This window comes from Diplotaxodon limnothrissa, linkage group LG11 (assembly GCF_057381915.1).
Source record: "Diplotaxodon limnothrissa isolate DT_005_m linkage group LG11, D_limnothrissa_male_GT1.1, whole genome shotgun sequence".
NCBI lineage: Eukaryota > Metazoa > Chordata > Actinopteri > Cichliformes > Cichlidae > Diplotaxodon > Diplotaxodon limnothrissa.
In genome coordinates this window covers 12,346,641-12,361,364 of record NC_140606.1, presented here as the reverse complement: position 1 = coordinate 12,361,364, position 14,724 = coordinate 12,346,641, and the positions used below count along the sequence as shown (strand labels likewise).

The window sequence follows — 14,724 nt, the reverse complement described above, 5'->3', positions numbered from 1 at the left end:
AGAAGCATCTTTATCTATGAAGCAAGTCGTGCCTTTTACGTAAGTCCAGTCTGTGTAGCTCCTTTTTCAGTGAAACGGAGGAGTCGAGTTTGCCATTTAGGGTAGTTTTTTTGCATATTCTGTCAAAGCCTCACAGAATCTGACTGTGGAAGGCTAACAAGCTTCACTCCTCCATCTTTGGTGTCTTCGACCAGGAGGAGATTAAGTCAACCGCTAACAGAGGAAAATGCAACGAGTTACTCGTTGTGGTATGCTTGCAGTCCCAGAGGGAGAGCGTGTGCATGTGGAAAGATCAGTGAGAAACCTAATGTGCAATGACAGTGTGTGCACACGTGGGACACATTCCCCCCACTGTCAGCTGTGTGGGGTGACCTGCCGTGACATTCCTGGCTTGTGTTGGTGACTGTCACACAATCTAGCTCCAGTTGCTCTGAATACCACTGACCAGCAATAAACTCACTGCCTTTGAGTGTCAGGAAATGATGGAAAGTTATACACATTCACAAATGATTGCTCACGAGCATCATTACTTGGTAATATGAATTAACAGGTATCAGATCATGTGCTAAGGACTATTTTTACTATTACTCACTTGGAACATAATAAGCCTGAAGTCTGCTTGGCAAAAAAAAGGAGTTTTTTCCACTTACTCAGAAAAAATCTGGAAAGAGTTCAATGTGAACGTAATTGCTCTGGGCTATCAAAAAGTTCTTGTCTTCCCTCAACAGAGTGCTCCTTCACACTGGACACAGAGATTTCTGTTAACTCCAACCACGGTGAAACAGATGGGACTTTGGTTTCTGTGTGTGCTCTCAGCTTTCAGTTCTGTTTTTCTCTGCTTTCTTTCAGCCTACGTTTGCAGTAACAAGGTGGATTCAGGGCCTGAAGTGAAATATGTAACTGTGCTCTGAATCGTAACATCCAAAATGAAGACACATAACAGAACTAGCAACAAGGTCCAAGTGAATGCTTAAAGAAAGGGAAAAATGTTCCTAAAACACTTGTGTTTGAGAGCAATCTGTCACATAAATGCACAATTATGCAAAAAAAAAATCCAGTTTCATTCTTTCTTTTTTCCAGAGAAGGCTGGGAAATGAGGGGGAGGGATGGTTTTCCCTGTTCTCTCTGGAAGTGGAGGCTCTGCTTTTAAAGCTATTTTTCCATCTATACTATGTGTACAATATGGTGTAGCCATGGTATGCTTGCACAACACTGTGTCAGGTAAGCTGCAGCACAGTGCTCCAGGATGTTTTGTTCTCCTCATTAAGTTTTTCACAGCTCATTGGAGCCTTGAAGCTACAGTCCCAAACTAATACTGGACTTAATAAAGCCTCACAGCCCTGCCGTCCATTATAAAGCAGCAGAGACAAAGTCTCTTTGTGTCAGACACAACCCAGGTGTTAGAACGTTATTATTTTCCACACAAATGTGTTTTCCACACTGACTTTTCCCTCTCAAGCCGCAAAACCATGTGTTTCAAAGTCCTTGTAAAAATCATGGAGAAGCTATAAATGCTTTAATACCACAGGACTCCTTATTTGTTTAAAAAGAGAAGCAGTAAAGCCGTCCAACCCTGGTAAGCTGTGAGCTGAAAGGTCTGGAGCTCCAGTATATGAGAAGACAGAGTGAGCTGACATTTGCCACTCAATCTGCTGTTTAAGCAGATCTCACGTCGTCTAAAAGCAAACAAGATGTCAGATTAAATAGGATCATCAGGACAGTTAAAAGCCACAATCATCCGTCTACTGAACTGCTGCGCAGCACTGAGCACATCCACATCTGTCTGACTCAGCATGTCAGACATTCAAAGAGGAGAATGACTTTGAAAGGTGGAATCTAACTGGGTTTTGACCAAATGCATGTAACGTATTTATCCAGAGGCGTCATTTTAACTTTTGAAGCTAAAGGTCGTCCAAAGTCTCATTTGGAGCGTCAGGTTTAGCACTATTGCTGCCGCCATTTGAATTTTAGACAAGAAGTGACCATATTTTGGATGAGATGGTAGCAAGGTGCAGTCACAGTAAGAAACACCTCCGTGAAACTGACAGAAGAGGTTACAATTAGGGAGTTTAAGTCAATTTCAAAGGACTAAGAATATAGTGTTAATGAAATTTCACTCCAATTTGGATGCTGTTTTTTCCCTTGTCTTTGCTGCCAGGTCACTCTTAACAAAGAGATTTTACCTGGATAGAATAAAGTGTCAGAGTAATAAAATATTACAGTTTCACACACTAAAACTGAATAACTGACTTCTTGGCTGGGTTGTTAGTACAATTAACCACGAAACTAACTAGCATCCTAGCTGCCACCCACCTGTTGTTCAAAGAATTCTACTAATGCATAACTTTTATGGATTGGCAATTTACTAACATATAGTGCTTTTCTACTCTAGCTGGGCACTGAAAATGTATCTTCCTAAGTTTCTCATTAACCCAATCTCACACACGCAATCATACAGCGCTGTTACTCCAGTCAGGGTTCAGTATCTTGTCCAAGGATATCGAACCCTGAGTGTATCAGATGTCGACTCACCGACCTGATCAACAGGTGACCTTCTGTACCACGTGAACCTCAATCCGACCCACAAGAAAGATCTGTGTGACCTAGTTAGTCCTCAAGAAGTCATCATATTTGGATGAAATAGTAAAGTTTATATTCATAAATTATATATATATATATATATTTATTATTTAAATACAGTTCCCAAGAAGACAATAAAAATAAATAATAAAAATAAGAAACCTAAACCATTTTTTGCACCAGACCGTAAACATGCACTATAGAGAGGTGGAGAGACACTAAATGTATTAATGGTTGTAGAGCCTTGAATGATTAGGATGTCAAAAAAAATTCCAGTTTACTGCAATTTTTGCCTTTATTTTATAGCTTTAGCCATCATTTTCTTGTGAATTAATACTACACAGTATAAAAATAAAATCACAAGTCATGAGTGCAACTGGAGAACAAGCAAAAGAAAATTAGGTGCATATCATGCACCTGCAGCTGAAGCCAAGGGTAGACCAGTCTGTCAGAATGCTGACACTTTCAAGGTCCCAAAAACTTTAACAGATGCAACATTTCAAGGCTACACGGTCACTGGCCTTGCCAGACATTCCCCTCTTCTTTCCCAAGTAATAAAAGTTAAATGATTAGATAGTGTGCAAACAAAGCTACAGTTTACCCTGATTACCGAAACCAGTTAATTTCAAGATAAAACCCAAATTAATAGACAGAAACTCTCTCTCTCTCTCTTACAGTTCAAGTGTAGCCAATCCAGAGGTTTGTGTAAATACTCTGTGGTTCCCTACAGTTTGTAGTCTACCTTACAATATAAAGTGCCTTCAGGCGATAGTTGTTGTGATTTGGCGCTGTATAATTGAACTGAATTCATGTTTCTTAATCATCTCATTTATTTTTCAGACTGTGAGTGGAGCTTTAATATTACTCACAGAAGTGACTGCCAAACCCACAAAAATTCAACCAAGAGTTCATGAAGGCTGACATCATTCTAAATGATTTTCTACAAAGCAAAACATCCATCCCATTCAGCATAAATAAACACATCAAATGACATTGTATCGCTGTAAATATTAGCATCCAATCGCACTCCCTGCCTCCTGTAAACATACTTTCTTTTAAATGTTCTCCTTTCTGTCTCTCTATTTACTGCTCTCATTACTTCACAAACACAGACAGGCAAAAAACACAAGAGATTCAGGCATAAAGGAACAGCAGCTTCTGTTCTGGAAAACTGTTGACTATTTGACAGGAAGGTCGACAGACTGGGGAAACATCCCTCTGAAGCTTCTCACTCTCTCCCTTAAAAGGCCCTAAAGGGATCCCAGCAGAGTTTTACTTATCAAGCCCTGCCCCAAAGTAACCTCTCAATTGAGTTGTGTGTCACTGCTGATCTATCCCAAGCAACAGGAAGCTGACACACACGAAAAATATAATAACTAAAAAAAGAAAAGGAAAAACCCACCCAAATGTAGCAATTCTCACAGCAGCTTAGCTAAAGGGCCTTTGTGACCCTCATGCTAAACAATGTCACACCCTGCGGTTGAGTGTGGTGCTATTTGGTGGAAATACAGTAACAGTAAAGTTCCATGACCTAGATTTTTCCTTTTGGTTTCATTGGTGGATAATTGGCAACTGAAAGCACTAAAAGGGCTCCATTTGGCTACACTGATATTAGAGGAAAGCCCTAAAATGTCATACATTTGTAAACAGACACACATAAAAAAAAAGCCAGATCAACAGATTTTATACCAACGGTCTATTTTCCACAAGCACTTCACCTGGCACTGACATCTGCGTATGGCTGACTTCAAAAAGAATTCAGCATTTTCTGTTTGTAGAAGTGGTAGCCAGAGTAGTTTCCAGTGAAAAGACAGCCAACTGCATCAAGAGAAGGAAAATAAATTGCCCACATTTGATGTTACCGCTAGCCCAGAATACCATATAACTGATGTCATAGTAATTTAAGATTCTAAAAGTTGTCCATGTGTGGCAGAAGGTAGGTTAAATCATGTGAGACAGCATTCTACCTTTGGGAACTGCAAAGTTGTGCCTTGCTGGGTGAATGAATGAGTAAATGAATCCATCTGTCACTTTGATGCTAGAATACCTAAATTTCTCCAGTGAGGGAAAATGAAGGATATTTCTATTCAATTCTGTTCTAGAATTGAATGAATGACTCAAAAACTGATACTGAACGAAGTTTTCATAAAGCTAGTTCAAAATGATCAACGAAATATGGACAATGACAATGACAGTGCTCGATAAAAGATGTAGCCATGGAGATGTCTTCACAAGGCTAGCGCAAGGAGCATATTGACTTTTTGGCATTTTAACTGTTGCCATGATGGACAATGGATGTGAACATATTGATATGACAGAGTATTGCTTGGGGAGTTGCCGTCAACCCAACCTAGCATTTGCTAGCTAGCTTAGTTTCTGTACCAGTCGTTAAACATGCTTTTGGAGCAGCCTCAAGTGGCCATTCAAAGAAGTACTTTTGCTTAGTTTTTGCCCTAGAGGTTCCTGCTTGAGTTGCTCTTTGTGTTTAGTGCTAATTATTAAATGTCAATTCACTATTTCAGTAACTTAAAACAAACACTGTTGGTAGGTTAGCATGCTAACAGCTATGCTTCATTCATTTATTTTAAGTTAAACATTTTTTTTACTTGTTTAGGATTTTTAAATGTCCTTTTATATCCTTTAAATATATAGTATAGTATTTTTTGCATAGTAGTTTTAATTGCAATGCTTGCACAACCAAACAAATTACAAAAGAATCTCTCTACCCTTTCCAAAACATCCAACGTGACCTGAACTCGTAATTAGTACAGTCTCACAGAGCAGCTGGTGTGGCTGTAGACTAAGTGTAGAGATAATACCTGGCAGTTGAAGGAGATGCAAATCCTCCATAAATGAAACAGAGATATCAGTATCTACTCTTGTGCAAATTTCAGAACCAACAGCTGAAAACTGAGAAAATTAAGCTAAAGTGAAGACGTGGCGAGTCTCATTCTGCCCAGTTTTGTCCATTTTGTTTCAAATCAGGGCTGTAATGAAAAGAATTCTAGGAAAATCAATGACTGGGACTCAATGGTGAACCAATGTTAAGCAAAGAGGTGTGTAACCATAGCACAGGTTGACTAAATGTTGCAGAGCATTAAAATATATATATAGATATATAGATACACGAGAAAAATGTGGGCACTTGTAAATGTGTTTATAGCACACTATTACAGTTGAAGTTGATTTAAAAGTACAGACACTCAACAACAGCCTCACAGAACCTCTAAGCAACTGTACTCATATCTAGTTGTTGTAGGTTAAGTGCTTTTCTCAAAGGCACTCAACAGATGGCAACCAGCTGAAACAAGCTGAGAAAATGTTACGGAAACTGTCATTTAAAACTTTTGAGATCTGACAAGTTATTAGTGAGTGTGTGCTAGATAAGAATGACTAACACATACTCAGTGGCTTTAAACAGACATACACTTAACACATACACTCACACACCAATTTGTCATTTGGTTTTTTAAAGACTTCATTCATCACAAACCACTTCCCATACTGCTTCTCACGTCACGCATACTGGAAATAGAATTTGCTGCAGTCATTCATAAAGACATATGCTGCATGTCTGCACTGTAAAGTCATCTCCGTGATATGTATGGCAAAAATAAAGTACTACTTAATAATTCCCAACTGTTTGATGTTTTTCAGCCAAAGAGAAACTGCAATTTAAATTACCCATAGCAACTAATCAAGCTGGCCAAAAATAACAGTTTAATTGGTTGACTGAACATTGCCACGGCTATATTTAGGGTTTATTTTAAGCCCTGCAGGGCATAGGACAGGGCCTTCTAGGACACCCACTGGGGCAAAAATGCATGCCAGCCATGGCTGCGCACCCTCAGAAGTCCACCCGATTTGCACAGGGCAATCCCCCACTCAGGCGGCCTAGTAACACTGGCATCAGCTGCTGCCACAAATTGCATTAGAGGACAGTGGGATGACAGCCAGGCCTTTACCATCCAACCAGCTGCAATTCAGAAAAGGCAAGGAGACAGCAGTGAGTAACATTAGAAAGAGCAGACTGACTAATAGACTATAATTTTATTTTAACCCATTCGGAAAATATGGCTGATCCCAAATCCAGTGTCATGCTCTAGTCCTTATTCTTTGTAAATTAGGACCACCGGAGATGTTTATCGTACTATCAACAAATGAAAGATGATTCAAAGGTTCCTAGGAGTTAGTAGTAGGTACAATTGGATCTCTTGGTCAGCTGATGCCTCTCTGTGTTGGGCCTGTATGTTCTACCTGTGCCTGCATGGGTTGTTTTTTGTTTTTTTTTATTATTCACACAGCACAAGATATGCTTTTCATGTTAACTGGTGATTCAATTGTATATGGGGATAGGAAGATCTGTGGTTCTACCTCATTGTGTTACCCCTAGTACAACTTCTCCAGGATAAGTATTAAACCATTTCTATCTGCGGGTTTCAGTACGTCATATTCTGGATGAGCTCCAAAAGCATGCTATTCATTTACAGAGATGCAAACCTATCCAGCAAAAATAGACCCAGCATGTAAAGATAGAGGAACCACGGCTTATGGAACCAGGACACACATGCACTAGCTTAAAATGGCAACTGAATGAGTGGTGAAGGGGTTTCCTGGGGGTAAAAAAAAGCACACGAATCTAGCTAAGCCTCTGTGATGCTGCATATAGGTTGAGTTGTAGAGTGTGAATTTTCAATGCACCTTATATTCCACAAAGAAGTGTATCCATATCCGTGGGACAGTCTTGTAGATAATTGTTTACTGCATCTTACAAAACAGTCCATAGACTTTTTACACCATCATACTTCACTTTAAGGATTTGTTTAATTCCATGAATCTATCGTCCCACGAATCCTACTTGCTGGTATTTGCATTTTTAGGGCTGCACAGCCCACAGACATCATGCACTGGTCTGTTGGCTGAGATCGTGCAGAACTTTGAGCTAAACGATTAAGCCATACTCACAGTGAAAGTGCGAACATATTGATGATCAGCAAACACAATCTTAGCACTTCCTTCTTCCTATAACATCAGTTATGCCAATGAGGAGAACGATACAACAGCAAAAGGTTGACCGCACCCAGGTGGGTATAAATCTACACCTGGAAAACCGTGTGCTGTATCTCAAAGGTATCAGTGATTACACAGGCAAATGATTCTTTGCATGGTTGCATATTAAAGATGCCACGAGGCAGCCTTCTATGTTAAGTAAACACCCGCAGTCATGAAAAAGCTTTTAGCATGAGCTATTGCAAAATGCATAGAGCAAATATCCACATTAGCATGTCTTTTGATCCAGTGTAGATCTTGCAGGGAATAAATCATTATTGTGGGGGAAAAAAAGACAAAGTGGCTGATTTGTCTTTAAACACAAAATGGGGTCAGTATGCAGAGAATATGGAGAGGGACGGGTATTTAGAACAGTGTGGCTATGTTCTGCAAAGATACAAATAAGCATGTGAGAAACAGACTTTAAAACTGCTGGGTACTGCTTTACAAACCTAATAATTTTCATAATTAAGCTCTGGGAGGTACAAACATACACGCAACCTGTCCAACCATGCCGCATGGAGCCAATACAGACACGTAGCCTATTCTATTCATAGGAACTACAATACAGTACTTTCTAAAGCCTTGCAGGTTCTGCATAAAAATTGCTATTGTTATTTACATTTGCAAGATATCCATGTCTAAAAACAATATGAAAAAAATCAGAGATAGGAATGTGACAAAGTCGGAGAGTTTTGTGCCTTTATAAGGAGAGCAGGATCTGCAAGGAGCACAGACGCTGTTGAGGTAGGAACACAAAGGAACGTCTGGAACATAAACACCTGCCACAGAGCCAGCTTCTGCTTCCCATTACCTCCTGGTTCAGAAGCAGCATTACAAACACACACTGAAACATACAGACCCATGCACAAATGAGGCAAATCTGGTCCAGCGTCTGTGTTTCCGACATAGTTTTCTAAACTTAACTGCTAAAAAGTTCTAGCGCGTCTCCTGTCCTGTGGCACGTTCACTACGCTTTGAAGACAAATTCTTATCAGTCTCTATTTCAGCAACAGCGTTGCCGAAACCCATAAAACGTTTAGACTTGATAACAGTAGAGCAGCAGTTTTGTGTCAAAAACCAACCTGTCTGAATTCCCAGCTAAACGCAACCAATTCCCACTGGAGAAGGCCAACGGGATGTCTTACTGCCAAAGTATTCGGTCATCGCCGAAGTATTCTGCACTCATTCCATTTGTTTACAGTAATTACACAGACATTGAAAATCAATACAGTGAAGGTTCAAAGATGTTAACAATGCCAAGTTTGGCAGCATTATTTTAAAGATATGGAACGTGTACACAAAGAGACCCAGACAAAGAAAAACATGCTGATACACAGAAAAATGAGCAATGGTGATTCAGCACAAGCACAGCCGCCAGATTCTCACAACAAGAGAGAGGCAAAGGGGGAAAAAACTGGGGCAATATTTATAGAGTAGCTCTTGCTCTTCCTGATGATCCTTTGGAACAGAGGAGATGAAACACACAACAGGAAAAAACATTTAGCGCAAGGAAAAGCGAAAGAAGACAGACATATGAGCTGCAGACAAGAGTGGCAGCTAAGGAAAACTTTTAAAGTGAAAGCACCTGGAGGATGCTGCTGACTTCCTCTGATGTGGAGAAAGTGAAAGCAGTTGTGGAGATGTGTTGTTGTGACAGATGACTCTTGTATGGATGTTTTTTTTTTTCAATTTATCCTCCTCATCTTGATCTTTGTTTGATTAACCTTTGTGACACATTACATTTCCAAATAAAGTAAACCATGTGAAATATTAGACATAAGGCAAGGCATGCAGCACACTTAGGGGGAGATAATGGGATAAAATTTGAGAAGAAAAGCAAGTTCTTCCTGTGGGGCGTTAATGAATTTCACTGTTGCTTAGCAGCACCTGTTAATGCCCTCTGTTGTGCTGGACGCAGGCTGCAATGGGCAAAGTGCCAAGACTTTAAAATAAAGTCTCATAATGACATCAAGGTCAGAGGTGAGCAGAGCGGGCTGTTTGTTAGCAGAGATAGTGTGGAAAAGTGACAGCCAACATGTGTGGCAATCAATAAAAAACACTCAGCAGTCAAGAGATGGAGCATGCAGGACTACTGCTCCAGAAACATGCACGGCAGCCGGCACATTTTAAAAGCACAGCAGACAGGCACATGCATCCCACCTGTGCTGAGTCAGACAAATGAATGGGACAGATACAAACACAAAGACACATGCTTGACGATCACTTAGAGATGTGCGTATGCTGTTATTCCTATAACACGAGCGCACTCTCCCACCTTTGTACTTCTCCCTGACGTTCTCATAAGCCTGGATGAAGTCCTGCTCCTCAGCGTTGGGAGGCAGATAGGCAGGTTCATACATGGCCATCCCAGCACTTCCTTCCTTCTCCTTCTTCTCCTCTTCTTTCCTTTTGGGTCAGCCCTCTGTGTGTTTGGATGTATGTGAGGCAGACCGGTGCGGTCCTCTGTCTGGTCTCTCAGCTGTGTGTGAACCCTCCACGGCTCGAAACTTCATTCCACAGCCCAGCGTCACCACACATACACACACCCCTTTGCCTCCCTTCTCTTCCATACCCTCCCATAGTCTGGCTCAGAAAAATACTAATATAAATGTCAGGCTCCTCCTCTTAAAGACACACAGGCTGGAAGAAACAAGCACACACTCACAGAGAGCAGCAGGAACAGCAGCAAAGGGCTCTCTGGTTCAGATGAATTCAACTGTAATAGATGGCAAGCATAAGATTTCCCACCACCTTGTTTATGTAACCTCATAAAATGCTAGAAAAATTCTGATATCATGAAATAGTAATTAATGAGGGCTCGACTGAAACGACACATAAATTTAGGCAACAGAAGCTCCCATAATCATCAGCACTTGCAGAGTGGAAAAAAACAATATTGAATGGCAGCGTGCTTTTAGGGAGATTAACTTGTTTTGTATCACAGTAACAATCATTAACCATACAGTAGTATTCAGCCAAGCAGATAACTTCTTTGTTAGTTCAGAATAGTAATCATAGGTTACAATCAGGTGAGAGAAGGAGGTTCTCATCTACTGTGAAATATTATAGTACTTGGGTTGGTCCAATGTGGTGAAGTCGTCCTGTACCTTTAGCAGAAAAACAGCCCCAAAGCATAATGTTTCCACCTCAGTGCTTCACTGTGGAGATGATGTTCTTTGGATCATACTCGGAATTTCTCTTCCTCCAAGCGCAGTGGTTCAGAGTTGATGCCAAAGAGCTCGATTTTGGTTTCACTTTTTCCTGGCCATCTCTGAATCATTTAAATCAGAATCCTTTTGTCGTCATTGAACATCAGATGTTCAACGAAATTTGAAGCAGCTCCTTGGCAGCAGCGTTTGGAATACCAACTACACAAATACACAAATGCACAAGGCTTACACAGATGTGCAAGGTTGCTCTGAAGGTTCTGATCCACCACCTTTCTCATGGTCATCCTCACCCAATGCATGGAGCTCTAGACCAAGGGCTGATTGGTCATTTTAGATATCGCCCACTAACCGAACAATCACACCAACATTAACACTATTAAAATTAAACTACTATAAAACTTTGAGACAGTTCATTTCTTTGTAAGTGACCGAACTTCAGCAAGAACTCAAATATTTAATGTATTGTGAAACTGAAGTAAATGGTGTATGGTAAAGCAAATTTGTTCTGAACTGTGATTTTAACACTTTCCAGGTTGAAAGTTGCCTTGCTTTCCAGCCCATGCTTATATTTAGTATTTAGTACTTGCTTATCATGTCCCATCAGAGAAGTTGGGGCGCAGCCACAGAGCTTTTGGGGGTGTTCTGTGGAGTGCGCCAGCACATGCTTTGGATTCTGTGGGTGGATCAGACCTTCTGTAGATCTTTGAACACATTAGGAATTCAGAAAATAGAGCTTTTTTTGTGCAACGTTTCATTTCGTGTCTTTCAAAGTAACTTCCACATGAATGCCAGAACCCAAGGTTTGCACTCTAACAAGATGATCCATGTTATTCTCTTTACTAGTGTAGTTTTTTATTTTATTTATGCCATCTTTAGAATGAGAGCCACTGTTGTGTGGCATTGATGGCAAACCAAATATCAGAAGAACAAACATTATTTTCCACATTAGTTTTTTTTTTGTTTTTGTTTTTGTTTTTTTTTAAATAAAATAAAATAACATCCATTAAAAAAGTTAAATTCCTCCAAATATCTTTGAACCCAATCTGGCTGAATACTTCATCCTTCCTCATTAATTTAAAGAGGTTTCATATCTTGTTCTATAATGCCATACCTTAATCAGATTTCTACATTCAATACATTTAGTCCACGTCTACAGGACATAATCTCATAACAAAGACATTGTCGACCCTCTATGTGCTGCAGAAACACACTCCAGCTGGTAGCTGCTGTGTTTCAGCTGGTCTCTCAGAAAGTTGACACCTGCAACATGATGAATAAATACATTCAGTTGCAGTTGCAGTGCAGATATGCCCTTGACATCCACTGGGAACATAAACAGTCGGAGCAACCACTGAATATTCAACAAATGCCAAGACCAGCCGAGCCGATGACAGTCTGGACAAAAACGGAGTTAAAAGAAGAAAACAAAACAAATTTCCTTCCTATGCCAAAGCTTCATTTGTTACTTACATATTTCTTGTGTCAAAGGATAATAAAAATTCACACCGTGATTTGATTAATAGCTACGCAGGCTGTAGCATTAAAAATAATTGATAACAGCGATGACAGCAAACTGATGTCAACTAGCAGAGACATACTATGCACAGAAAATGAAGTAAGTTGCTGGGATCTAACAATGCTGTCTTGTTGAGCCGTTTTATGATGGAGAGCCTCATAAAAATGGAGGAAAGTGAACACTGTATCACACTTGCACTGTTTCCATGTTGGATTTTGCGTAGGAGTCTCCTGTAGCACAATGGTAGGGATGTGATGTAGGAAAAAGGAAAATCCCTGCAGCTCAGCCTGACTGTCAGACGTTTCTTTGGCCAAGGTCACACTGACATCAGCTAGGACACTTTCCTGGGAGGAAACGCGATAAGTTCACTCCAAACTCTTTGCTCTTGCAGCTGGAGAATTGCGACAGTGTGTGTGTGCGTCCGTGTCCTTTTTACTAGATCCAAAAGGAAATTTCATTATGCTTAACTCTTGCACTGTAAGTCTTCTGTATCTTCTGAAGAACAAAGCTCACACACTGCCGTTTTTTTCCCTATAGTCATATTTTCTAGTCACTATTTTGATTAACATACAATGTATTCTTTTATTATTCTTGACAGTTTTTCACCATTAAAATGTGAATTTTTAAATGTGTAAAAAAAAAATTGAGCAGCTGGCAGTCAGGTCATATTGCATAAATTATGTAATATCGCAGAAACACACACATTTTTGCTTTATCTTGAGTGCAAATTCCACTGTGGTTACTGACTTCCCAGAAATCCAAGAAGAGAAAAATATGATAACTGCAATTACAAATATGCTCGGCGAACACATACCAGCTAATATGTACTTGGCATAACCTCCTTTTAAAAAAGATTACGTATCTTAAAAAAACAGGGAGAGGTGCAACAGAAGGATGACATCAGCATATCCACTCTGAGATCCAACACAAAAAAAATGAAAGGAAGGCGAGATTAGACAGAAATTTTTTCACTATGACAGAAGTTAGTAGAATTTAATTTGGGGCTTTACAGTTGACATTAATATATGCATGTAATGAATGACTCAGTCAGACTTGTGATCATGTTAGATATTACTATGACATTAGATTTGAGTGTTTGGAAGTGGGGAGTGAGTGTCAACTACACGACTGCCAAGGCTAAACCTTTAACACATCAGCTACTATTAACGATCAGTGACGCTGGCTCTCATGACCTCATTCTCACACGCGCAGTGGTGACGCATAGAAGATAGTGTCTCACTCCGAACTTGCTAGATCATTCTAGCTCCCTGTCCACTCCCCAACAGTTGGACCACTTTATCTGGCTCCATGACATCTGTTTGTTTACTCAAGCTGCTACTTTTAAGAGCTGATAATCTGGTAATGTGAAGTCAAATAAGAGTTGAGGAAGGATATAGAAAAAGTATATGAACGTGTGTGTGTGTGTGTGTGTGTGTGTGTGTGTGTGTGTGTGTGTGTGTGTGTGTGTGTGTGTGGTCATGGGCGCCTGTGTGTAGTTTGTTTTCCAGATCTCCTTCAGAAATACCCGACAGGTGCACACAGGGGCCTGTGTGTCCAGTGTCCATTCTTTCATTTACACACACAAGCTTTCCACATCAGGAAATCTGAAACTGCAGTTGGATGTTTCAGTGTATGAACAGCTTAACCTTTTTTATAATGTATACAGTGAATGCACTTGCATTTCACTTGATACTCTGCTTATTACTCAGAGTACAGAGTCTTTTGTCCTGTCTCCCTCCCATTTAGCCCAACCGGTTGTGGCAGATGGCTTCCCCTCCCTTAACCTGGTCTGCTGGAGGTTTCTTCCTGTTAAAATAGAGTTTTTCCTTCCCACTGTCACCAAGTGCTTGCTCAAACGGGGTGGTCTGATTGTTTTGTAAGGTCTTTACCTTACAATCTAAAGCACCTCAAGGGGGCAGTTGTTGTAATTTGGCGCTATATAAAATTAAATTAAATTGAATTAAGGGTCACAAGAAATAAACTGAGAATAAATAAAATAGAACAAATTAAAATTCATCAAAATAGTATTTTACAATTGAAAGGTAGATATACATTTTTAATATACAAAATGCCCCACTGAGACAATTTCTTGCAATCTTCAGTGGTTAAAGAAGCTCCACGGCTGTCCACTTAACAGCCTGTAACGTGTGGGGGTTTTTGCAGTACGTTCCTTTTATTTGATATTCTAATGGGGCCAACTCAGAGCGACGGCTTTAACATTAATAATGTTTTTCACACTGCTCGGTTCCCAGAATGAGACGGCAGTCACACAAATCACAGCACATCTTTTTTCAAGTGTCAAGGGCAGGGACGTGCAGAGAGGTTTAAAGGGGCGGGTGCTCAAAGTTAAAAAGGGGCACATTGAACCATGCTGAATAACAACAACACACATTCATCAAGAATCTA

The 14,724-nt window shown here is 40.1% G+C and overlaps 1 protein-coding gene across 1 annotated transcript in view; it reads right to left on the bottom strand.

The window, feature by feature from the left end:
* plecb (plectin b) overlaps nt 1-10,336 on the bottom strand; it is a 113,562-nt gene extending 103,226 nt beyond the window's left edge. The window contains exon 1 of the mRNA XM_085366210.1: nt 9,908-10,336. Coding sequence (XP_085222336.1) covers nt 9,908-9,998 — 91 coding nt within the window. The 5' untranslated portion in view covers nt 9,999-10,336. The remainder of the gene's footprint in view (nt 1-9,907) is intronic.
* Nucleotides 10,337-14,724: the final 4,388 nt, after the last annotated feature.